At 43.0% G+C, this 27,168-nt stretch overlaps 1 protein-coding gene across 1 annotated transcript; it reads right to left on the minus strand.

Moving 5' to 3' along the window:
- Window positions 1-1,515: 1,515 nt before the first annotated feature.
- Window positions 1,516-26,420, minus strand: KCNG1 (potassium voltage-gated channel modifier subfamily G member 1). Its single transcript, XM_044299946.1, has 2 exons — window positions 25,662-26,420; window positions 1,516-2,274 (listed from the first exon to the last, which is right to left on the minus strand). The coding sequence occupies exons 1-2, from the start codon at window positions 26,418-26,420 to the stop codon at window positions 1,516-1,518; spliced, it is 1,518 nt and encodes a 505-aa protein (XP_044155881.1).
- Between the last annotated feature and the right edge of the window lie 748 nt (window positions 26,421-27,168).

The following is a 27,168-nucleotide window of genomic DNA, read 5'->3' on the forward strand; positions in this document are numbered from 1 at the left end:
ACCTGCATCAGGAAACATGACCATGTGGATAACATGCTTAACTAATTTTATAGGGTTGTATTTCAGATTAGCCCTGACTGTTTCCATTTCCAGCTGCAGATAAATCTGTGCATATTCATTCACTCAGTAAAATTTACTAAGAGTATTGTTTCATACGATGGGCTTAGTATTGAGTCTACTAATGTAAGATGGGCCAAAATTAATAAGAGATGCACGTCTCTTCATAATTTTGGTTAATCTTGGGAGGCTTATGCACCAGAAGCTAAAATCTGCAGAGCTGTTGTAGAACTGAGGTGTAACTTACCCCAGATTTATTTTCTTAAATCTGTCAGGCTAAATAGACCCTGCCCCCTTCCAGCATACCTCTTTGAAAAGTGTCAACTGTAGCACAAATTGGCAATAGGTCTCAAATGTTTGTGCAAAAGGGAAATTTTTTCAAAAATATCGGACTTTTCTATACCAGAAAATCGGTGTAGTAGCCATGAAAAACTCCCTCCAATATCTCTTTGACCCTCGGCCCTGTATTTATTCATTAATGATGATAAATTGGGGATAAATTCCTAATAGGAATTGATTGGATTCATGTGATTCCTTGTTCACTTGTCATGGCACATATTTCGATGATTACTTACTGGCCGGCAGGTTGTGCTGCATATGCACCTAATAAAGAATGTGATTTTTCTTTATATTTGTGACTATGACTAGAGATGAGCTAATTTCCACTTATGAAATTCATTTACACTTCGTTTGGTGGTAAAAGGTGAATTGCGTTATGGATTCCGTTACCACGGACCATAACGCAATTCTATGACGGAATGCATAACGGAATGCCTTTAGAGGCATTCCGTTATTCATTCCATCATAATAGGAGTCTATGGGCTGCAAAACGGATCCGTCTTGTTTCCGTTATGCAGGGGAGTCCTCTCCTGCATAACGGAAAGAGGACGGATCCGTTATGCAGGCCATGGACTTCTATTAAGATGGAATGAATAACGTAATGCCTCTAAAGGCATTCCGTTATGCATTCCTTCATAGAATTGCGTTATGGTCCATGATAACGGAATCCATAACTCAATTCACCTTCTACCACCAAACTAAGTGTGAATGAATTTCAAAATATGAAATTCTCTCATCTCTAATTATGACATACATTTTTAATGTGGATGAAGTCATTTCTGAATTTTATGCAGTTTTTTTGACTGGAGTGCTTTTTCCAGGTCCAACATTGTTCCTTCTTTGTTACTGGAAACAACAGTAAGCTTGTGGACAGACAAACTGCTCAACACAGATACTAGAATGCTTAATTTCAATCAGAAGAAATGCCTCAGAGACATATATCTCTTAATTTTGACCATGCGAGCTGGGAGTGCCTGGTGATACTCAGTATTATTAGAAGCAGCAGATGTGCCTCATTTTTTTCTGTAATTAAAGAGAACAGACAAGCTCCTACTCTGCTGTCCTCTCGTTCAGAAGCCAATACTCCAGCTGTGGCTTTGTATTCTGTTCTGTACCATATTAGTCCTTTGCATCAGATGACACACTATCAGATAGGATGTCACTTCCGTGTGACATGTTGCCAAGCTGAGTCTTGTTCAGCAGCTGTGCCCTACGGCAAATCATTCTCTCCTGTTCCTGTTTCAGCTCCACGTATGACCGAGAGAAGGTATGGAAGATAGAAGTCACTGGAAAGGCCATCAGCAAAATTCCACTCAGAATGCTGCTGAGAGCTACCACCTGGCCCGGTATGCTCCTGGGCACCATATCACCATAGCCAACCGTGGTCATAGTGATCACTGCCCACCAGTAGCAAGCAGGGATACTTGTGAACTCCTGAGAGTCTGCCATCTCATTTTCAATCAAGTACAACAAGGGGGCAAAAAGGGCTATGGCTACGCAGAGGAAAAGAAGTAACAGACCAAATTCACGGGTGCACCGTCTGGCAGTGAGGCCCAATGTCTGAAGGCCCAGTGAATGCCTGGCAAGGCGCATTACATACAGAATCCTCAAGGCACGAAGTATGCGCAGTACAAGGCCTACTTTATCCAGATATGAGTTCCCTGATCCAGGCTTCTTCTGGCCTGTTGACGTGTTGTCCACGACCAACGTGATGTAGTAAGGCAGAATGGCCACAATGTCGATGAGGTTCAGAGGCTGCCTCAAAAATGTGAACTTGCTGGGAGCTTGAATGAATCTCAAGATAAATTCAAGAGAAAACCAGCCCACGCAAACCGACTCCACTATGAAGATGTTATAGCACATGCTGGAACACTGACCCTGCAGGAAAGAAGAAAAAGTCAGAAAGCAGTAAAATATGCCATAAAGTAATTACTCAAAATAAGTAACTATACTGCCATGATCATTTATCATATGACTAGCAATAAAGGCCACTGTGAAAAAACACGCTCTAGAAAACTCTCCATCACTCCAGCCATCTGGTTGCCACCACTCTGTCCCCTGGGTATGACGTCACGGTCCCCTGTATGCCATCACTGTCCCCTGAGTATGCCACCACTCTGTCTCTTGTATGCCACCACTGTCCCCTGGGTATACCATCACTCTGCCCCCTGTATGCCCATTGTGCAAACAATAAAATGGGCTCTAGAAAGCTCTTGCTGGTTATTTCTTTCATTTGTCCACTGTCCCCTGGGTAAGCCATTACTCTGCCCCATGTATGCCCATTATGCAAACAATAAAATGGTCTCTATAAAAATTCTCCTGTTGGTAATTTCTTTCATTTGTCATAAAAAAAAATTTTAAATGTGGAAGCATTTCTGGGATGACACTCCTGCACCCTTCCATTTGTTTCTTCATTGTATATATATGTTTATATAAATATATAGAGGATAGGTCATCAGTACGAAACTCACGGAAAACCCCTTTAATGAAAGGGGAGCAAGGCAACCCACTCTTCACTCACATTGGGACAGTCTCTTACTGGCAAACTGTATCCGATCTACATGCATACTGGCAGAGTCTTCTACTTCATACACTTACTGTAGTGGGGGTGTAGAAAGGGGTACTGAGAGGTGGAATCAATCAGAGCTCAGCTTTTATTTGTTGAACTGCTCTGATAAAATGAAAGCTATGGAATGACTGGATGCTATGGGCAACAAATAGTTTTTGTTTTAAATCAGCTCCACTTAATACAGTTTACATGTAAATCAGCACATTTATTAGAATAGTCCATGCAGGGAGATGTGAGGTAGGCTAAGAAGCCATGCCCCACCAGTTACAGTTAGCACTAAGTATGTCTGCTTCAACTGCCATTGATTGGCTGAAGTGATTACGTCATATGACCGCAGCAATCAGAGAAAGAAGATAGTTGGCAACACAGCCTTTGGCCTCTTGCACACGAACATGTGCTTCCTGTTGCCGTATTGCGGACCGTATTTGCGGATCCGCAATACACGGGTGCCGGTCCGTGGGCATTCCGCATCCCGGATGCGGACCCATTCACTTGAATGGGTCCGCAAATCCGGAGATGCGGAATGGTGCGGAACGGAAGCACAGAACGGAACCCTACGGAAGCACTACAGAGTGCTTCCGTGGGGTTTCGTCCCATACTTCCGTTCCGCAAAAAGATAGAACATGTCCTATTGTTTTGCGGAACGGCCGGATCGCGGACCCATTAAAGTGAATGGGTCCGCGATCCGCTGCGCTGCCCCACGGACTGTGTTCGTCCATTGTGGCCCGCAGCACGACCACGGGGTGCACACGTCTGTGTGCAGGGGGCCTTTCTTTTATATATTAGTATGTCTTCTACCTGAGGGCTACTGTCACGTCTAGGGCTAAAATGTTTAGAGGCTGAATCCAATTCATTTTGTATTTTTCCCCTGTATTAGCAGTTTTAAATTTAAGGTTATGCAAAGCAAAAGTGAGAAAGTGAGAATTTCTGTCAGTTTTACTCACCTCTCCGCAATGGTGGAAGAAATATTAATATATTTTTATAATGAAGGCCTTAGATTTTATAATGAAGGCCTTACAGCACAATATAGCAGTTTTAAATTTAGGGTTATGCAAAGCAAAAGTGAGAAAGTGAGAATTTCTGTCAGTTTTACTCACCTCTCCGCAATGGTGGAAGAAATATTAATATATTTTTATAATGAAGGCCTTAGATTTTACATGGCGTTCTCACCTCAGTGATCATGCATTGAATGGAGACACATGACAACGACATGGAATTATTTTATCCTTGTCATTTGGCAATAAGTGTAATTCATTTCTGTATTGTCAGAAAAGACCTGTGGCTACAGAGGTCTGTGAATGTGTACAACTGACTAGATATGATTAAGGCCTCATGCACACGACCGTTGTTGTGGTCCGCATCCGAGCCGCATTTTTTGCGGCTCAGATGTGGACCCATTCACTTCAATGGGGCCGCAAAAGATGCAGACAGCACTCCGTGTGCTGTCCGCATCCGTTGCACCGTTCCGTGGCCCCGCAAAAAAAATATAGCATGTCCTATTCTTGGCCAGTTTTGCGGACAAGAATAGGCATTTCTACAATGGGCCGCCTGTTCCATTCCGCAAATTGCGGAAGGCACACGGGCGGCCTATGTTTTTTGCAGATCGGCGGTTTGCGGACCGCAAAAAAATGGCACGGTCATGTGCATGAGGCCTAATGCACATCACATTTTCATTAACTTGCGTGATGCGTCGGTGATGTTACCTTTGTAGGCTTTTCACTGAGGACCCTCTGTACTAAAAGGCTCAGAAAGTTCAGTGCAACTGCACATATCATTTATCAATATTTCAGGCTTGTTATTTTATATCAAAACACGGCTCCGTTCACATCACAAGGGGGAGGTGGGGATTTGTTATTTTTTTAATATATGGCAAAATGCAAAAAAAAAACAACAACAAAACCACATAGACTTGTCTAACGCTAAAGAGGCACTCTTTCAGCTCACAATTGCCCCATAAAAACTTAGCCGGGGCTGACACATGTACTGTAGATGGGGCCAGCAATACCATATAGGGACAGAACCAAATACCAAAGCTCAGCACAATATATTTGCCCAGAAGAACCAAATACCACAAAGCAGCACAATATAATGTCCCAGCAAAACAAGAAGTTTGGTTTGGTATTTGGTTTGGCAGCTGAATCAAATACCACAATGCAGGACAAAATACTGCCCCAGCAGAACCAAATACCACAATGCAGGACAAAATACTGCCCCAGCAGAACCAAATACCACAATGCAGCACAATAGGGACAGAAGCTGTCCCTCTGTGGTGGCCAGTGCCAGCAGACACGTTCTGTCCTCCTACTCCTCCAGTTATCTCTAATTAAGATATATAGGAGGGGGCTGAGGTGAGATGTGGGCCACAACGCTGAGCCAGCCCTACTGTCAGCATACTGCCTGGTCATAGAGGAGTATACAGCACTACATACCTCTTACATCCAGTGACTTTTCCTCTGACATAGACGTTCTCTTTCTTCATCATCTCTATTCTGTCAAGAATGTCATGACTTATTTTAGCCAAGTCTCAAGAGTTTGTCACACAGACGTCTTGGATTCCTCACTTTTCCATCAGCCTCTCCACCTTCTCAGCACAAACTCCCCATCCTGGTGCCCCATCAGTGTCATCCTGCTGCTACCACCATTGCTGTGCCTGCCCCCGGTCCCCAATGCTCACAAATACTATGCTGCTGAAAAAATTGTGCTCCCAGTAGTAATAAAGCCCCCTAAAATGACTCCATTAATAATAATGCCTATATAATGTCTCCAGTAGTAATAATGCCCCTAGAGTGCTCCAGTGATATTAACGTCCCCTAAAATGCCCCCGGTAATAATACTTGTATAGTGCCCCAAGTAATAATGTCACTTTTAGTGCCTCTAGCAATAATAATGCCACCCTATTGTGCTCCCAGTTATAACAATGATGCCCCGGTATGATAAATTCCTCTATAGTGCCCCAATGTTAAAATGCACTCGGTGTCTCCAGTAATGCCTCCTATAGGGCCCCAAGTTATAAATGTCCCTAGTAATGCCCCCTATAGTGCCGCAATATTAAAATGTCCTAGTGCTCCCAGGAATACCCCCTATAGTGCTCCCAGTATTAAAAATGCCTCAATGATACACCCTATAGTGCCCAGTATTAAAAATGCTCAAAGCGATGCCCCTATAGTGTTCCAGTATTAAAAGTCCCCAGTAATGCCCCCTATACTGTCCCCAGTATGAGAAATCCTCCCATAGTGCCCCCTGTAATGCCCACTTTAGTGCTGTCAGTAATGTTCCAGACAGTGCTCCTGAGTGTTGTCCCCTAACAGTAATGTTCCCCCAGTAATGTCCCTAAGTGGCCAGGGAAGAAAAAAATATTAATACTAATATGTCCCAGCGCAGATGTGTCCAATGATATTATCGTAACTGCCTGAGCTGGGATTTACTGTCTCATAGGCCTCATGCCTAGTAAAGTAGGCCTCAAGCTTATAAGGGTGAATGGCAGGGCAGGGAATCATCAGTTCCCATGTCCCACTGCAGTATTAAACTGCATAGAATTGAATTCGGGAGGGGGACTGCCGGTCTGGCTACATAAGTTGTTATATATAGAGCCAGCAGCCATTTGTGGAGGTTTGGGTGGCCCATTGGGCATTGGTCTGCCACCCCTCAACTTCCTGGTGCCCTAGGCACATGCCCTCAGTGCCTAATTGAAAATACAGTCCTGATTATACACCTGTTGAACTTGCCTAACTCATTTGAACCAAATTTATTCAGTGTTCATTTTTTGCAGGTCACTGTGTGTCAAGTAACGATTAACACCAGTGATGTGCCTTCCATGGAGGCAGACCATGCAACTGCTATAGGGCCTGGTGCTGAACTACTTCTTCTGTTCCTGACCGCAGTTTCAGGCAGCTGCCACTAGTGGGAGCTCAGTGCAAAGAGATTTTTAAAGGAGTTTGCTGAAATATTGATACTGATGACCTATCCTCAGGCTAGGTCATCAGTATCTGATCGGTCAGGGTCTGATCAGCTGTTCAATGTACACACCAAGTACAGCCGTTATACAATTTACAGCGCTGTGCTTGGTAAGCTGCGAGAAGCCCGTGCTGCTCACAGGAGCGCCAATGCCTTCTCGAACGGGTGATCGGCAGGGGTTCCGGGTGTCAGACTCCCACCGATCCAATACTGATGACCTATCCATGAGTATAAAAATCTCCGAAAACCCGTTTAAAGCTTCCATTGCAGTGAATGGTATCTGTGTAAGCTCCTTTGTACTGAGCTCCTCTCAGTGGTGGCTGCAGGCAGACAGCTTTATAATACACTGTGAGGGAAGCAGCAGACAGAGCTGTATGGGAAGATGCAATGCATTTATGCCAGTTGTCTGGTGTAAATGCATTGAGAAATATGGTGTTCAGATAAAGCGCCTGTTCTATTTTTTTCAAACACAGAAGTCAGATAAAATGAGTTACATAATTACAGTAAGTGACTTTTTATTAGAAGTACAATTTTTTCATAATAAAAAAAAAAAAAGGTAAATTAAGCAGAAATCTGGGGCGTTGCGTTTTATTTTCCAAATTGCTTGAGAGAGTTTGATGCACATGTAGTTGGACACTAGATTCGGTAGGGGGCTCGTACTAAATGTTGTGATGGGGCCCTATGAGATCTGATGAACACTGGGTTCTTAGTAGTTAATATGATGCTGTGCAGCTCGTACGGCCGTGCAAGTTGTAGCTTTTATATTTATAAATGGATTCACTTTAACTGGAAACCTTCTATGTATACTTTGCTTCATGATATCATCAAATATTCATGAGACCATCTGTCCCGTAGTCTATTCCCTACAATAAGGGGACGGTACCTTCACACACGGCAGAATAGATCTGGGACTAAAAATCAGTCCCATTCATCTGAATGGAGCGTGCAGAAATCCATGTGTTTCCCACAAAAAAAAACTATTCAGAAGAATGGAACAGATTTTCAGTCGCAGAAATTTTCTGCAACCAAATCCGCAACAGCTGAAAGCACCCTAAAAGTACAGGAAATGCTCGAGGTTGTCAATGCTCCGCCCATTTTTTTTAGCTGTGACATTATTTTTAGGGTTAGAGTATAGCACTGGCTGCTCCACATTAGGTTCGGGTTACGTGTTTCCTTTTGTTTTCTCCTGTGCTATCCAAATGTTCATTCACAGGGGCAGACTGGGAACTTAAAGTGGCCCCGGAAAAAAAACTAAAAGTGGCCCCATGTTGTGAAGGGGAGGGGGGGGGGGTAGCAAATTGATAAAAGGCAGAGCCAATATACGTAGGCAGGGTCAACATAGGTAGGCGCGGCCAGCAACACTATAGTGCGGCATTAGATACTGAGCCAGCAGAACCAAACACACAGTGCAGCACAGAATACTGCCGCCCCCACTGTACCACTCGCCACTATCCTGAGGGCAGCAATACAGTTAAATCCAGGAGGGTACTTTCTTCTGTCAGCCAGGTGTATAAGTACCAGATGCTCCTAGCATTAATTAATGCTGAGAGCATCACAATGGCGGCCCCCTGGGCATCGGCCCACCGGGAAATTTCCATGTAAGGTCTATGGCCAGTCCACCCCTGTTCATTCATTCAAATGGGGAAAGGTAATCCTATTAACAAATAAGATATTTATGTGTTCCTGGAGTGATTTCACCGTCTCCAAGTCTGCTACCAGGAATAGACGTCTATATAGGTTTTTGGCATACAAAACCTATAGAAACATGCTGTCCGCGGAGGCATAACGCTATAGATTTAACACTACGCTAAACAGTCGGCTATCTTTCTAGCTATAGATATCATCATTTTGTGTGTTGTAATTAATTAGGAGAATGGAAGCAATTCTGCATGGAATGAGATCAAACAAGTCACTTGTGCCAAGGACTGCAATCAGGTTCTGGCACCAGAGATGGTTGCGTCTTTCTAGTCCTACGTTATAACTATAATGGAACATAATATTAGACCTAAACCGCTGTGTGTACAAAATACTATTCATAAGCTTTAAAAAGAACTAGTGCAAAACGAACGCTGTGTTACACAGAACAGTATCAGGTACTGGAAACGATTATTCAAATGGCCGACTGTTGGGAAAATTGCTACCTGTAAGCAGAACTTACAGGGCATTTCCGGGACTACAATATTAAAGGGGTTGTGTCACTTCAGCAACTCTCATTTATCATGTAGAGAAAGTTAATACTAATGTATTGTTATTATCCATATTGCTTCCTTTGCTGGCTGGATTCATGTTTCCATCACATAGCATACTGCTCATTTCCATGGTTACGACCACCCTGTAAACCAGCAGCGGTGGTCGTGCTTGCACACTAAAGGAAAAAGTGTCGGCCTCTCTGGTGGCTGAGACCATGGGAGCTCACATAGGTTGGTGCTTTTTTCTATAGTGTGCAAACACGACCACCACTGATGGACTGCAGGGTGGTCTGTAACCATGAAAACGAGCAGTGTATAATGTGATGAAAAAATGAATCCAGCCAGCAAATGAAGCAATTTGGACAATCACAATACATTAGTAAGTGCCTTCTATTAACTTTCTCTACATAATAAATTCCTTTTGCTGAAGTGACACAACCCCTTTACTGACCTACCCTCAGGATAAGTTGTCAATTTCAGATCGGTGGGAGTTTGACTCCTGGCTCACCTTCCCTTCCCCGATCAACTGTCTGGCTTGGTTCACACTTGAGCGTTGCGCAAACGCGCGTTTTACACGCGTTTTTGACGCGCATTTTTATGCGCGTTTTTGTAATAGTAAACGCGCGTTTGACGCGCGTTTGTGTGATTCACTACAGTGTCCTATGGCCACAAACGCCCCAAAAGTCGCTCATGTACTTTTTGAAGCGTCGGGCGTTTTACAGCGCGATCGTACGCGCTGTAAAACGCCCAAGTGTGAACCATTCCCATAGGGAATCATTGGTTTCTCCTTGTTGAGCGTTTTACAGCGCGTAGGAACGCGCTGTAAAACGCTCAGGTGTGAACCCAGCCTCAAAGGGACGCAGCACTCGGAAGCACCGTACATTGTGTAGTGCCTTTGCTTCCTGTTGCAGCTCAAGCCCCTGCACTTGAATGGGACTTGAGAAGCACATAGGAGGTGTATGCAATTAATGTGACGTTACTGGCCTAGGAAAAGGCTGCAGCGCTCACTAGAGCACCACAGCCTCTACAAACAGCTGATCTGCAGGAGTGCCAGGGGTCAGTCCCCCACTGATCTGATATTAAAGACCTACCCTGATCATAGGTCATCAATATTGTACTCCCCTTATTGTCTGTTTGTAAATAGGGTCTCTGTCTCTGGGGGACGCTGATTATCCATACATGGGTAACCAATTAATTACATTGAAAAGGGTGTAATGCTTAATTACACCTGTGGAGGCACTGTAGGGAAATTGAATATAAGACGTTTATGAACATCACTGTTTTAAGGCTACTTTCACACTAGCGTTTTTGCTGTATCTGGCAGGGATCAGCAAAAATGCTTCCGTTACTGATAATACAACCATCTGCATCTGTTATGAACGGATCCGGTTGTATTATCTTTAACATAGCAAGGACGGATCCGTCATGAACACCACTGAAAGTCAATGGGGGACGGATCCGTTTTCTATTGTGTCAGAGTAAGGGTTCATTCACACATCAGTGTGTGTTTTGCGGATCCACAAAACACGGACACCGGCAATGTGCGTTCCGCATTTTGCGGACCGCACATCGCCGGCACTTAATAGAAAATGCCTATTCTTGTCCGCAATTGCAGACAAGAATAGGATATGTTTAAAAAAAAAATTGGGAACGGAATTGCAGACCCAGAAGTGCGGGTCCGCAATACCGTATCCAGGCAGCACATCGTGCTGCCCCATAGAAATGAATGGGTCCGCAATTCCGTTCCGCAAAATGTGGAACGAAATTGCGGACGTGTGAATGGGGCCTTAAATGGATCCATCCCCATTAACTTGCATTGTGGGTCATGCCGGATCCATTTTGCTCTGCATCCCATGACAGGAAGAAAACCGCGGTTTGCTCTCTGGTATGGGAACACAACCAAACGGAACGGAATGCATTTTGGAGCACTCCATTCTGTTCAGCTACGTTTTGTCCCCATTGACAATGAATGGGGACAAAACTGAAGCGTTTTTCTCCGGTATTGAGATTATATGATAGATCTCAATACTGGAAAATAGAAACCCTAGTGTGAAAGTAGCCTAGTAGCACATACAGTCAGGTCCATAAATATTGGGCTAACCTGTCAGATGAACATTGTAAAAAACAAAAAAAAGTGTCATTGGAATGCCAACTCGGGCTCTATGTCTGGGTTACAGTAACCCGCCCCAAATCAATTTACAGACCTTCCCAGTAATAAAAGCCACTTTGGAAGCATGGAAATGGTTGAACTACTCCCATTGCTCTGTACCTTTTCCTTATCTCCTAATCACAATCAGTGATATCTTAGGCTCATCCTCCATTGGGCCATGCCACTCCTCCTCTAAATTAGCTAGATCTTCCTCATTGCCAATTTCCCATCTTCTTGAATCCCAAGGTTCATTACCATCAATTGACACCCTCAAAACCCTGCTAAATCCACAACCCTGCGACTTCACCCTCATACCACTTATAAAATCCTTTGTTCACAGAAACAACATGAAGGGTGAGCTTCTACGTCCCCTAACATGGTTTGAGGCTTTAATAGTAAACCCCAATCCCCCCAAAAAACGTATCTCATTGATTTACAATGAATTAAGATCCCCTCCCCTAATTGTTAAGCCCGCATTCATTCGCTCCTAGGAAAAAGACACTGGGGTAGATTTACCTCTCTCAATTCTACCCACACTATTTGAAATCCCACATAAATCATCAAGATGTGTTCGAGTTCAGGAAAATGGTTACAAAATCCTGTCACAATGGTACATTACCTCAATTAAGTCCTCACACTTCACTAGATCTTCCTCAAACAAATGCTGGAGATGCCAAGAGGAGAAAGGCACTTTTCTTCACATCTGGTGGCTATGCCCCCCTATTAAAAAGTGGTGGTCAGATATCATTCAGATTTGTAATCTAATCTGCTCTTCATCTGTCGAAATATCCCCTTATGGAGCCCTGCTTTCCTATTTCAATGAAAGTACTACTCCCTCCTCATCTTTTCTCTTCAAGCAACTTTTGATAGCGGCTCGCCTTCTGATACCCAAATATTGGCTACAGACCAATGTCCCCTCGGTGGAGCAGTGGAGGCTCAAGGTTGATAAAATTTACAGTTTCGAGGAACTTGCTTCTTGGGAAGTTCGAACCCACCCGACATTTATTAAACGTTGGGCCCCTTGGACAGATTACAGGTTTCTTAAGACCTAATAATTATTCAGTTTTTTCTTGCCGGTACTCTTGGCCCTACCCTTGGTGCTCCACTGCTAAACAGAGTGAGGCCTTATTGGTGTTACCACTAGATGAAAGTAAGGAAAGAAATTCTGTCCGACTTCTAACATCCCACGTACCTTTATGTGGGGTGGAGGATCTCGACCAGAAAGATTCCTGACTATGATCTCTTTTCTACTTATTCACTTTTCAAAATAGGAAATCCATTGTCTAATAGGATAATGATCGTCTCCCTGCGTCCTTGTATGTAAAATGTGTATACCTGTGTTCATATACTTGAAATCACCTGCAACTATTTACCAATCTTTTTACACATTGCTATCTCCTTATGACTATGTGTCTGGTACCGATTTACACCACTGTTGGTGTTATGTTTACTCTGTCTATTTTCTGATATTGAAAATAAAATATTTAAATTTCATTAAAAAAAAAAAAAAAAAAACGGTGCCAGAACAGCTATTTTTTGTTACCTTATCTCACAAAAAGTGTAATATAGAGCAGCCAAAAATCATATGTACACTAAAATAGTACCAACAAAACTGCCAACTTATCCCGTAGTTTCCAAAATGGGGTCACTTTTTGGGAGTTTCTACTCTAGGGGTGCATCAGAGGGTCTTCAAGTGGCAACTTAAAATTATCTCAGTAAAATCTGCCCTCCAAAAACCACATGGCGATCCTTTTGTTCTGCGCCCTGCCGTGTGCCCGTATAGGGGTGTTTTTGTAAACTACAGAATCAGGGTAATAAATATAGAGTTTTGTTTGGCTGTTAACCCTTGCTTTGTTAGCGGAAAAAAATGGATTAAAATGGAAAATCTGCCAAAAAAGTGAAATTTCATCTACATTTTCCTTTAATTCTTGTGGAACATCTAAATGGTTAACAAAGTTTGTAAAATCAGTTTTGAATACCTTGACGGTGTAGTTTCCAAAATGGAGTAACTTTTTGGGAGTTTCTACTCTAGGGGTGCATCAAGCGGGTCTTCAATTGTTACATGGCAGGGGGCGGAGCTAGCCATCAGCAGAGACCGACGCGTGGAGAGAGAGCTCGGGCGATTTAACTATAAATACAGCGCCATCCACAGTTTATATCCCAGCTATAGGGAAGGGATGACTTACCAGCCTTTCTGGAACATCAAAGAGCATCTGGTTCCCCATCTCCCACCCTGAGGAGTTCCGAGGTAAACGTGGCCTACTCGGGCAGGGAAGCCGCGGCCTAAAGTTGCCGAACTGGCTAACCAGAAGTGTTCCTGACTGGGCACCAAGCGGTGTGTGATGACCCCGAACATAAAGGATCTAAAGTGGAGCCACTGCGGATAAGAATACCAGCTGCCTGCTTGAATAAAGGAATCCGCCCCAAGTCTTAAACCGCATCCCGCGGTGCAAACAACAACCCAACGCTGCTGGAGCCGAGAATCTCCTGCTCCCGGGGCCCTGTATGGCTGTGGAGAGGGGGGGGGGGGGGTGGAACCAACTAGGAGCTAGCATGCCTGGATCACCCCTTGACCCCATCTGAAGACAGCCGCTGACAGCAGGGTCCTACAGGGGACACATACCCAGTCCAAGGTACTGCCACATAAGTCTCCTCCATTAGAATCTGTGGGCCCACTGCAGGCTCTGTGCAGGTCCCCTCTCACACCTATCTTGCTCTCCTCTATCAAGGATTGTTGTAACACAAGAAACAGGTGACTGCTTTGACAATATTCCAATTTTAGCCCCCAATATAGGGGCAACTGATAGGCTTAGCCTAAATGTTTTATAAAGATCCCCCTCCCAACTGGGATGTCTGAAGTGCGCAACCTTTCCTTATTATATCTGTAGAGCCCTGGGCTCACTGTTTATGAGTCTATGATCTAAATCATCACCCATATGGGTTCCTCCTCAGCTACCAGTGAGGATATTTAAAGCACACATGTACAGCAGCAAAACATAGTGTCCTGCCCTTGAATCAGTGTATATAACCCACCTTCATTATGGTGAAATACAGTCAACCTGCAACAAAGGACCCTAATATGCATCTAAAAACCTCCCACTCCAAGGGAAATATGGAGAAATTTATCACAAAGGCGTCTACATGTGTGGATGTGTCCACTTAGGAGTCCTCACACTCTGGCTAAGACACCACAATGCATGATGAGGTCCAAGCCGCTGCTCCGTCTGACCTTCCTTTGTCAAGGGACTTCTTTCAACAAACCCTTACCAAAGCATTGGCACCCTTGGCGCAAGATTTACAAGAGATTAAGCAAGATGTTACGGCAAATTGGTCAGCGTGTGGAGGAAACTGCAGCAGATTTATGCAATCACACTAACGAAGTGGCCAGCCATTTTCAAACATGTCAAGAACATTAAAATCAAATAAACACTCACATTGAAGATCAGGACAATCGAAATAGACGCAACAACTTAAGAATTCGGGGTCTACCAGAAACATATGCCCCAGAGTCACTACTATCTACAGTCAAACAACTTGCCATAGTGCTGCTAGGGGACCACTACCCCCTTTCTATTGAAATAGAGAGAGCGCATAGAGCTCTACGTCTGCGTCCTGGTCCGTCTGATCCTCCCAGAGACATCATTTGTAAATTTCTGGACTTTAGATTTAAAAAAAGATATGCTGGAGAAGACGAGAGAAACTCCCCAATGGGACTTTTAAGGCCACCAGCTAATGCTATTTCAGGATCTTGCTCCTATGACACTTTACAAAAGGAGAGAACTGAAACCTTTAACTGATCTCTTATCTCTTGAAAAAGATCCTATACCGCTGGATGTTTCCTTTTGGCCTTACTACAACCATTGCGGGGAAAAGGTTCATTATTACGAGGACCTTACGGAACTACTGTCAGCACTAGGGGATCCCATGATCTCTGTTGCGAACTGGTGGACGGTTCAAGATCTAGATGCCCTGCTGGTCCTGCCGTCCCCGATCCCATAGTCTACAGTCCAGGCAGGACGAAGCGGTAGAAAGAACAGGGAAAAACCTGGGCAGATGTGCTCCAAAACTATGAACGCTGAGATTACCTGAATAGTCTCCCTTTTCATAAAGTTTTTCTGATTTCAGATTCCTTAGCGGGATTTTGGGAAGAACCCTGAAGTTTTCACACTTTTTACCTATATCTTTGTCTCTCTCCTTCTAATATCTCAAATGTGACATGGCAACTTAAAATGATCCCAGTGAAATCTAAAACATTCGTTCAGTCGCAATTCAGTCGTGCTTGACTTTTTGAGACCCCATGGACCATGGCATGCCAGGACCCTCTATCTTCCACTATCTCTCAAAGCTTGCCTAAGCTCATGTTTGTTGCTTCCATGATACTGTCCAGCCATCTCATTCTCTGCAGTCCCCTTCTCTTTTTGCCTCCGATCTTTCCCAGCATCAGGGTCTTCACCAATGACTCCTGCCTTCTCATTATGTGTCCAAAGTATTTCAGCTTCAGCTTCAGTATTGCTCCTTCCAATGAACAATCAGGGTTAATTTCTTCAAGGATTGATTGATTGGATCTTCTTGCAGTCCATGTAACTCTCAGAAGTCTTCTCCAGTACCACAGGTCGAAGGCGTTGATTCTTTCATGCTCAGCTTTCCTTATAGTCCAGCTCTCTCAACCATACATTACTACAGGAAAAACCATGGCTTTGACCATACGAAATATTGTTGGCAAGGTGACTCTCTGCTTTTAATTACACTGTCCAAGTTTGTCATTGCTTTCCTTCCAAGAAGCAAATGTCTTTTAATTTCATGGCTGCAGTCACCATCTGCAGTGATCTTTGAGCCCAAGAAAACAAAATCTAATACTGCTTCCATTTCTTCCCCCTCTATTTGTCAGGAGGAGATGGAGCCTGATGCCATGATCTTAGTTTTTTTTAATGTTGAGACTTAGGCCAACTTTTCCACTCTCCTCTTTCACCCTCGTCAAGAGGCTCCTTAATTGTTCTTCGCTTTCTGCCATGAGTCGTATCATCTGCATATCTGAGGTTGTTGATATTTCTTCCAGCAATTCTAATTCCAGCTTTTGGTTTATCCAGTCCAGCATTTCTCATGATATATTCTGCATATAAGTTAAATAAATAGGGTGATAATATACAGCCTTGTTATAATCCTTTTCCGATATTGAACCAATCAGTTGTTCCATGTACAGTTCTCACAGTCGCTTTCACATATTGCTGAAGCCTAGCTTGCAGAATCTTTAGCACAACCTTGCTAGCATGTGAGATGAGGGCAATTGTTCAGTAGTTTGAACATTCTTTGGCATTGCCCTTCTTTGGGATTGGGGTGTAAATGTACCTTTTCCAGTCCTGTGGCCATTGCTGTGTTTTCCAGATTTGCTGGCATATTGAGTGCAGCACTTTAAAGGGCTTCTGTCACTCCACTAAACTCATTATTATTTTTTGGGTCTCCCTACAATCCTTATGCTGCGATTTCTCAATATATATGGCTATTACACTGTTTGGTTTAGTAGTTTTATAAAAAAACTGACTTTTATATTATGCAAATTACCTCTCTAGCAGCAGGTAGGGCGGCTACCTGCTGCTAGCAGCCGCATCCTCCATTCATAATGACGCCCCCTCCTCATGTTGATTGACAGAGCCAGCGGACGCGCTCGTCCTCTGACTGGCCCTGTCTGCGTGTTAAATCTCGTGCCGGTCTTCAGTTGGTGCAGGCGCACTCAGAGGAGGACGCTCGCTTGGTCGCTCCATCCTCAGTGCGCCTGCGCCGATGACGTCACATGTACACCCGGCGCAGGCGCACTGAGGATGGAGCGGCTGAGCGAGCGTCCTCCTCTGAGTGCGCCTGCACCAACTGAAGACCGGCGCGAGATTTAACACGCAGACAGGGCCAGTCAGAGGACGAGCGCGTCCGCTGGCCCTGTCAATCAACATGAGGAGGGGGCGTCATTATGAATGGAGGATGCGGCTGCTAGCAGCAGGTAGCTACCCTACCTGCTGCTAGAGAGGTAATTTGCATAATTATAAAAGTCAGTTTTTTTATAGAACTCCTGAACCAAACAGTGTAATAGCCATATATATTGAGAAATCGCAGCATAAGGATTGTAGGGAGACCACAAAAAAATTTTTGTTACAATTTTAAAAAGCTCAGCTGGAATTCCGTCACCTTCACTAGCCTTGTTGTTGGCAATACTTTCTAAAGCCCACTTAACTTCACTCTCTAGAATGTTTGGCTCTAGGTCAATGCTCAAACTATCAAGGTTATCAGTGAATTTTTTTTGTACAGTTCTTCTGTATATTTTTGCCATCTTTTCTTAATCTCTTCCACTTCTGTTAGGTCCCTACCATTTATGTCTTATATCATGCCCATTTTAGTGTGAATTGCTCCCTGGATGTCTCTAATTTTCTTGAAAAGATCTCTTGTTTTTCCCATTCTGTAGTTTTTTTCTATTTCCTTGCATTGCTCATTTAGGAATGCCTTCTTATCTCTCCTTGCTATTCCCTGGAAGTCTGCATTTAACTGGCGATTTTGTTCCCTTTCTCCTTTGCCTTTTGCTTCTGTTCTTTCCTCAGCTAGTTGTAAAGCCTCCTTAGACAGCCATTTTGCTCTCTTGCTCTTCTCTTTCTTTGGAATGTTCCTTGTTGCTGCCTCTTGCAAAATGTTGTGATCCTCTGTCCATAGCTCCTCAGGTACAATATCTAATCCCTTAAATCTATTTTTAACCTACACTGCATATTCATAAGGGATATTATTTAAGTCGTAATTGCAAGGTCTGGCATCTTTTCTGACTTTCTTCAATTTAAGTTTGAATTTTGCAATATGAAGCTGATGATCTGAACCACAGTCAGCAATAGGTCTTGTTTTTGCTGACTGTACAGAACTTCTCCATCTCTGACTGCAGAGTATATAGTCAATCTGATTTCGGTATTGACCATTCAGTGATTTCCATGTGTATAGTCGTCTTTTGTACTGTTGGAAAAGTGTGTTTGTTATGACCAGCGAGTTATCTTGACAAAATTCTATTAGTCTCTGACCTGCTTCATTTTGTTCTCCGAGGCCAAAATTGCCTGTTATTCCAGTTATCTTTAGATTTACTACTTTAGCATTCCAGTCCCCTATGAGAATAAGAGTTACATTTTTTGGTGTTAGTTCTAGAAGGTCTTGTAGGCCTTGGTTAAATTGGTCAGTTTTAGCCTAATCAGCATCTGTAGTTGGGGCATAAACTTGAATTACAGTGATGTTGAATGGTTTGCCTTGGATTCGAACAGAGATCATTCTGTCATTTTTGAGACTGTAACCCAGTACTGCTTTTTTCACTCTTTTATTGACTATGAGGGCTACTCCATTCCTTTTTAGAGATTCTTGCCCAAAGTAGTAGATATAATTGTCATCTGAATTAAATTCACCCATTCCTGTCCATTTTAGTTCACTGACTCCCAAGATGTCGATGTTGAGTCTTGCCATCTCACCTTTTACCACCTCCAAGGTTCTTTTACAATACTGTTCTTTACAGCATCAGACTTTCCTTTCAGCTCCTGCCACATCTGCAGCTGAGCATCCTTTCAGCTTTGGCCCAGTTGCTTTATTCCTTCTGGCACTACTTGTACTTGCCCTCCGCTCTTCCCCAGTAGCATTTTGGACACCTTCCGATCTGGGGGGCTCATCTTCCAGTGTCATATCGAGTAGCCTTTTAATTCTGTCCATAGGGTTTTCTTGGCAGAATACTGGAGAGGTTTGCCATTTCCTACTCCAGGGATTTGCGTTTTGTCTGAGCTCTCTGCTATGACCTGTCCGTCTTGGGTGGCCCTGCGCGGCATAGTTCATAGCTTCACAGAGCTACACAAGCCCCTCCGCCTCGACAAGGCGGCAATCCATGAAGGGGCCAAAAACCATATAGCACTCCTTTTCTTCTGTGCCCTGCTATGTGCCCGTACAGCCGTTTATGACCACATATCGGGTGTTTCTGTAAACTACAGAATCAGGGTAATAAATATTGAGTTTTGTTTGGCTGTTAACCCTTGCTTTGTTAGCAGAAAAAAATTGATTACGATGCCAAATCTGCCAAAAAAGTGAAATTCTGAAATTTCCTCTACATTTCCCTTTAATTCTTGTGGAACACCTAAAGGGTTAACAAAGTTTGTAAATTCAGTTTTGAATATCTTGAGATGGGTAGTTTCTATTATGTAAGTCCCCACAAAGTGACTTCGGACCTGAACCGTCCTCAAAATTTAGGTTTCGGATTTTTTTTTTTTATGTTAAGATTTGCTTCTATACTTCTAAGCCTTCTAATGTCGCCCCCCCCTTCAAAAAAAATGTCATTTACAAAAAGTTGACATATGGGAAATGTAAAGTAATAACTATTTTAGGAGGTATCACTATCTATTTTAAAAGCAGAGAAATTGAAATTTTGAGAATTGCAAATTTTTCCACATTTTTTGTCAATTCGGTATTTGCTTATATATAAAAATGAAATATTTTGACTCAGATTTACCACTGTCATGAAGTACAATATGTGACAATCTCAGAATGGCCTGGATAAGTAAAAGCGTTTTAAAGTTATCACCACATAAAGTGACACATGTCAGATTTGCAAAAAATGGCCTGGTCCTGAAGGGGTTAATCAGGTGAACAACAGCTGTGTGTTTATGCAAACAGTTTTAGGGAGGTCACTGGTGAGACATTCCCTTTAAGTTTGTGTATGTTTCATTTTTTTCTGAACATAAGCTCACCAAAGAGAAAGTGGAATATGAAGGGGATCTATGGTATGTAAGAAACCAGCAGTATAAATGATATGAAGGATTCTCAAATACTTAAAGGGGTATTCCTTTTAAATCACATTATTCCCCTATTCACAGGACAGGGGAAACTTTTAGATTAGTAAGGGTTCAGCTACATGGAACCCCACTGATCACAAGAATATGGGGCATTGTATCCTTTGTCATTGCTGTGCCATCTCTGTGGGACTGCCAGAAATAGCCGAGCACTGTACTCTGCTATCTCCCATCAGGGGCAGATTGGCCATAGACTTTACAGGGAAATTTCCCGGTGGGCCGATGACCACGGCTGGCCAGTGGAAGTTTTTGGGGATGTATTTTGTGATGGACTGTGGTATATGGCTCTGTTGGGGTGGTATAATGTGCCACAATATTGTATTGTTGGCCCAGTCTTCCATCAACTTAGACCCAACTACATAATGGGACCACTTTTAGTATTTTCCCAGGGCCACTTTAAGATCCCAGTCTGCCCGTGAATCCCATACAGAAAAATTTAGTGGTAGTGCAAATGCCTGACTTGCATCTCTGTCCATTTTTAGGGTTCCACCTGGAGTGTGGTGCCCCATGCTCTCATGATCGGTGGGGCTCCCAGCAGTCAGGCCCCCACTGATCTAATAGTTATCTCTTATCCTGTGCAAAGGGAATAACTTGATATAACAAAACCCCTTTCATATGGTTGCAGTCCTCCAATTAAAGCACAGTTCCACTTCACCAAATACAGCAGAACACTCTTGGCTGCTGGGGGAAGTATGTGTACATCTACTAAAGACCTGATTAGCAGTGCATATTGACTGTATCCTAGGGTTGGGAACAGGCCGCTGACATTTGTCTGTATGAGAGGAAACCAGGGGAATGGTGCGCTTTACTAATTAGAGGGATTGGTGCCAAGTTGAGTATGTTAGGAAAATTCGCCAAATCATTTATGCTGCTTGTTCTTAGAACAAAAAAGGCAGAAGGAACTATGATGGGATATGTTATTAGATGCACAGCATTTGACCATGAAAACATATAAAGAAGTATAAAAACTAAATAAAAACTAGGTGTATGAAAACTGAATATTTCCATGCACTCTATTAGGTCACTTTGACACTAGCGTTTTTACTGGATCCGGCAGGGTTCAGCAAAAACGATTCCGTTACTGATAATACAACCATCTGCATCCGTTATGAACGGATCCGTTTGTATTATCTGTAACATTGCCAAGATGGATCCGTCATGAACTCCATTGAAAGTCAATGGGGGACGGATCAGTTTTCTATTGTGGCAGATTGTGGCAGAGAAAACGGATCCGTCCCCATTGACTTGCATTGGGGGTCATGCCAGATCCGTCTTGCGCCGCATCCCAGGACGGAAAGCAAACTACAACATGTTGCCGTTTTCTCTCCAGTTTGGGAACGCAACTAAACGTAATGGAAGGCATTTTGGAGCGCTTAGTTCTGTTCATTTCAGTTTTGTCCCTATTGACAATGAATGGGGACAAAACGGAAGCGTTTTTTTCCGGTATTGAGCCCCTATGACGGATCTCAATACCGTAAAACTAAAATGCTAGTGTGAAAGTAGCCTTATCTGTTTGCCAATGTTTGAGCCAAATTAGTTTCTGTAATTGTCCTTTTGGGGTTAATAAATGGTCCTTTTTGTGTCCCTGATGAAGAGAATGGGAGTAGATCATAGCATTTCAAGCATCCGATAAAATATTTACAGCGCTATTGCAATTTGTAAATGTATAATTTTTTTTTAAAGAGAGAAACACCAGCGGAGATTTCGATATGCCCTCTGACCCCTATTACACATGTCTAAAGACTGAAAGCAAGATGTAACACAAAAGCCTTGGGGCCAGATTTATCATTAGCTCAAGTCAGAATAATGGAGTCAAAAAGTCGCAAATTTTTGCGCAATCACTAAAACTGCGCAAAAATTTGCAACTTTTTTCTGCTCTACACTATGCTCACCAGTTTTCTGAAAGTGGGCGTGTTTTCCTATGTAAATTAATCTCTAGACAGATTTACTATTGAGACTATTTAAAAAGTCGCAAAAAAGTCGCAAAAAATTGCGCAATTTCACTCCAGTGAGGACCATGCTTAGCTTATGAGACTTTTTAATAGAACATGCGACTTTTTCGTAAAGATGTGCGACTTTTGTAAAGCTGCTTACTGACATATAAACTGCTACCGTCAAACCACATTTATTACAGTCTTAAAGGGCCGATCATAAATCTGACTTGGCTAAAACTGACTTTAGCCATATGTGAAAGTGGAGTGAGCTGTCAGAGTCATGATAAATCTGGCCCTTGATGTTTACATATTCTAGCTCTTTAGTTCTTTAGTGTTAGGAAGTGACCAACAGCAAAACATGCATTGAATAAGGAGTTTGCAACTGGAAATTACAGTAAGGCCTCTTTGACACATCCATGACATAAGGACATGTTCTATGTGTAGTCTTCATGAACAGCACAAATACCCAGTGATTTTAATGTGTGTATGATGGTGACATCACGGAACCATGCACTATTTTGTCCATGATTATGGATCATTCATGCCCATAGTCTATGGGTTTGTGAAAACCAAGGACACAACGTGGATGATATCTGTGTGCTGTCGGTGGCTTTTCTTGGACCATTGGTAGAAGATGCTCTGGAAATTAATTTTCAACTGAGCAGTGTTACACAGAGGGCATAAATGGACACACAGACCAACCACAGATCTTTCACAGATGAACCACTGATCATTTTGTCAAGGATGTGTGAATGAGGCCTAATGGTACAGATAGTACTGCCTCGCTGTGTGTAATGTAGGCACAGATAGTACTGCCTCACTGTGAACAATGTAGGCACAGATGATACTGCCTCACTGTGGATGATGGAGGCACATATAATACTGCCTTGCTGTGGATAATGTATGCACAGATAGTACTGCCTCGCTGAGTATGTTGTTGGCACAGATAGTACTGCCTCGCTGAGTATGCTGTTGGCACGAATGGTACTGCCTTGCCATGTATGATGTAGGCACAGATAGTACTGCCTCACTGTCGATGATGTAGGTACAGATTGTACTGTCTCACTGAATATGCTGTATGTACAGATAGTACTGCCTCGCTGAGTATGCTGTTGGCACAGATAGTACTGCCTCGCTAAGTATATGCTGTTGGCACAGATAGTACTGCCTTGCTGAGTTTGCTGTTGCCACAGATAGTACTGCCTCGCTGAGTATGCTGTTGGCACAGATAGTACTGCCTCGCTGAGTATGCTGTTGGTACAGATAGTGCTGCCTCGCTGAGTATGCTGTTGGCACAAAGAGTACTGCCTTGCCATGTATGATGTAGGCACAGATAGTATTGCCTCATTGTGGAGGATGTACTGTAGGTACAGATAGTACTGTCTTGCTGTGGATAATGCAGAAAAGGATAGTACTGCCTTCTTGTGGATGATGTATATACAGATAGTACTGCCTTGCTGTGTATGCTGTTGACACAGATAGTACTGCCTCGTGGATAATGAAGGCACAGATAGTACTGGCCTCGCCATGGATGATGTAGGTACAGATAGTACTGCCTTGATGTGTATGCTGTTGGCACAGATAGTACTACCTTGCTGAGTATGCTTATGGCACAGATAGTACTTCCTTGCCATGTATAATGTATGCACAGATGGTACTGCCTCGCTGTGGATAATGTAGGCACAGATAATACTGCCTTGCTCAGTATGCTGTTGGCACAGAGAGTACTGCCTCAATGAGTATGCTGTTGGCACAGATAGTACTGCCTCGCTAAGTATGCTGTTGGTACAGATAGTGCTGCCTCGTTGAGTATGCTGTTGGCACAAATAGTACTGCCTTGCCATGTATGATGTAGGCACAGATAGTTATGCTTCATTGTGGATAATGTACTGTAGGTACAGATAGTACTGTCTTGCTGTGGATAATGCAGAAAAGGATAGTACTGCCTTCTTGTGGATGATGTATGTACAGATAGTACTGCCTTGCTGTGTATGCTGTTGGCACAGATAGTACTGCCTTGCCATGTATGATGTAGGCACAGATAGTATTGCCTCGTTGTGGATATTGAAGGCACAGATAGTACTGGCCTCGCCGTGGATGATGTAGGTACAGATAGTACTGCCTTGCCATGTATGATGTAGGCACAGATAGTATTGCCTCGTTGTGGATATTGAAGGCACAGATAGTACTGGCCTCGCCGTGGATGATGTAGGTACAGATAGTACTGGCTTGATGTGTATGCTGTTGGCACAGATAGTACTGCCTCGCTGAGTATGCTGTTGGCACAGATAGTACTTCCTTGCCATGTATAATGTATGCACAGATGGTACTTGCCTTGCTGTGGTTAATGTAGGCACAGATAGTGCTGCTTAGCTGTAGAAAATGTAGGCACAGATAATACTGCCTCGCTCAGTATGCTGTTGGCACAGAGAGTACTGCCTCAATGAGTATGCTGTTGGCACAGATAGTACTGCCTTGCTGAGTATGCTGTTGGCACAGATAGTACTGCCTCACCATGTATGATATAGGCACAGATAGTATTGCCTTGCTATGGATGATGTAGGCACAAATAGTACTGCCTCACTGTGGATAGTGTAGGCACAGATAGTACTGCCTATCTGTGTATGATGTAAGCACAGATACTACTGCCTTCTGGCATACAACGCTGGTACATATAGTACTGTAACTCTGTTTGTCTCTGTGTGGGACATTACATGGCAGCTTTTCTTCGTTTACAAAGCACTAATCGATAAAAAGCAAGATCACCCTCATGTATAAGTCAGTGATAGAAATCATGGCTATTGGAACTGAAAATTAATTAGTAGAACTTGCAATAAATAAAAACAGGAGATTGCATATAAGCTATAATAGGAAGAATTGTGGGGGCTCTGGGAGTTTTCTACAAATGCCTAGTCCTGCTCGTATATATTTTATACTGCAAGAAAAAAAGCAAAACTCTATTACTGCGACACTGCAGATCTGTTCACAATATGCTCCAACCTCCCGCTTCTACTGCAGAGTGCATTATATGGCAGCTTGGATCTATCTAATGAGCCCCAGACTGCCATAAAATCAACTTTGTAAGTAATGGAGAAAGCTACAGGAGTTATGAATTTTCTTCATCTCAGAAGTACAATCTGTCATGTCGAATCATTTCAGTATTCACTAATGGACAGTCTAGCTGTAAGGTGGGGCTGGAGGCTAAGGGGTAGTCTGGTTTACAAAATTATGTATAGTTCACATTTACATTTTTAAATAACTTATTAGGGAATAATGAATTAATAGAAAGGGATGCCTATTAATGAACCAGGGTGGAGAACCACTACAAAAAGAGTTCCATGCATTACGCAGATCAATTATTTAAATGAAAACTGTGTAATGCTTTTTTTCCCCTGTGGAGGTGCTGCAGCGTAATTCAAAACTTCGTTCATTGTTTTTAGCTGACAGCTGGGGGTCCCAGCAGCAGGACAACCTGTGATCAGTTTATCAGCGGGAGACCCTTCTAACAAGCAGACAACCTTGTAGGGCAGTTCAATATTCAATTAATATTAAACTATTCTCTGTGAAATACTACAATTTTATTTTTGTATTTATTTAATCAGAGAATTACCAAATACACAGTGGTCTTACTTTTTCCTCTTCTTCCCTCAAATCTGGCATGGTGCTGATAGAGAGATTCACCGCTGTGATAGTCACAAATAAAACAGACAGACATGCAAAGATTTTTCCAGGTAGTCCAGACTGTGGTTTCTCCACCATATTGCGCAGGTGTCGCATGCACATATTTAACCTGCTCTCATCTTCAGACTCTGACCCATTTTCATTCTCGAGGAGCTCGTCCTCTTGAAGGTTAAGCTCTGCAAACTCCTCCATCTTCTGGATATACCTTCTTTTACAGCACCACTCCAGACTGTTCTCCTCAATCCCCCAGTACAGAAGCTCCTCTTGGAAAGAGAGAGCACACATTTCACGTAAGAGTCGCAATTTTCCCACACACAGGAAAGTCAGAATAGTTCTGAAGGCACCGGGATTCCGGTCAAAGAAAAACTCATTGCAGGTCACATCATAATCGTCACAGATACTTAAAATCTCATCAAAGTTGCTGCACAGCTTAAGCTGCCCCAAGCGCGTCAGTGGGAACTCTTCCAGTGTTGTCCATGGAAGTACGTACCTGATGCCCCCAACGTTTATTATGGCATGGTGCTTGCGATCCTCTGGGTGGGCGCTGTGAAAGAGGTCTTCTCCTGGCTGTATGAGTCTGGCCCTCTTGTAAAATATCCCTTTTAGAGATTCAGTCTCTGTGAAGAAGTTTTGGTTGAAAGAGGTTTCAGATGCACAGCTTAGAGCACTGTAGTCATAGTCTGAATTCTCTCCTCCGAGAAGAGTCATAATGGCTGCTTCAGTCACATTCTGTGGATGCTTTACCATAAGAAAACTGCAAGAGAAAAAGGGCAAGAATCAACATCTATCCATAAAATAATAATAATGATAAGCACATCTGTTATATTTAAAGGGGTTGTCTCATTAAAAATATTGTACAGTTTTAAAACCAGCACCTGGATCTGAATACTTTTGTAATTGCATGTAATAAAAAAATTAGCATAGCCACTGAGTTATTCAATAAAATCTATTTGTATAGCGCCGCCTGCTCTTTGGCCGGTTCACTGAGAAGGCCGCACATGCTCAGTTTTATCCTTCGACTGCCTCCTGAGCTGTGATAGGCAGAGCTCCAGCAGAAAAGACACGCCCCCTGACACTCCCCCTCACCTGTCAGCTTGATATAAATCTAGCAGAGCAATGGATGGGGATATCTCTGGATCCATGTGAGGTACAGGACTGGTTCTAGCTTTGTTAGAAAGAAATTGTCATGTACTATATGATTTTCATTTTTTACAATAATCATGGGATAACCCATTTAAGCTGTGGTCACAAGGTCACTTATATGAGATCATGTATTCTATAACATGACAGGAGGCAGGAAATAAGTTGTATCTTCTTTACTACCTAGACAACCTTTTCAGCTTTCCTCTTTGATTTGTGCAAATAATTTTCAGCTAAGCACAGAACTTTATGGAGCAAATCGAAATGCAAAATTCTGCCCGTAGAGAAGAGAGGACTAAGCCATACAGGTGCAGCA

This window comes from Bufo gargarizans, chromosome 6 (assembly GCF_014858855.1).
Source record: "Bufo gargarizans isolate SCDJY-AF-19 chromosome 6, ASM1485885v1, whole genome shotgun sequence".
NCBI classification, from domain to species: domain Eukaryota; kingdom Metazoa; phylum Chordata; class Amphibia; order Anura; family Bufonidae; genus Bufo; species Bufo gargarizans.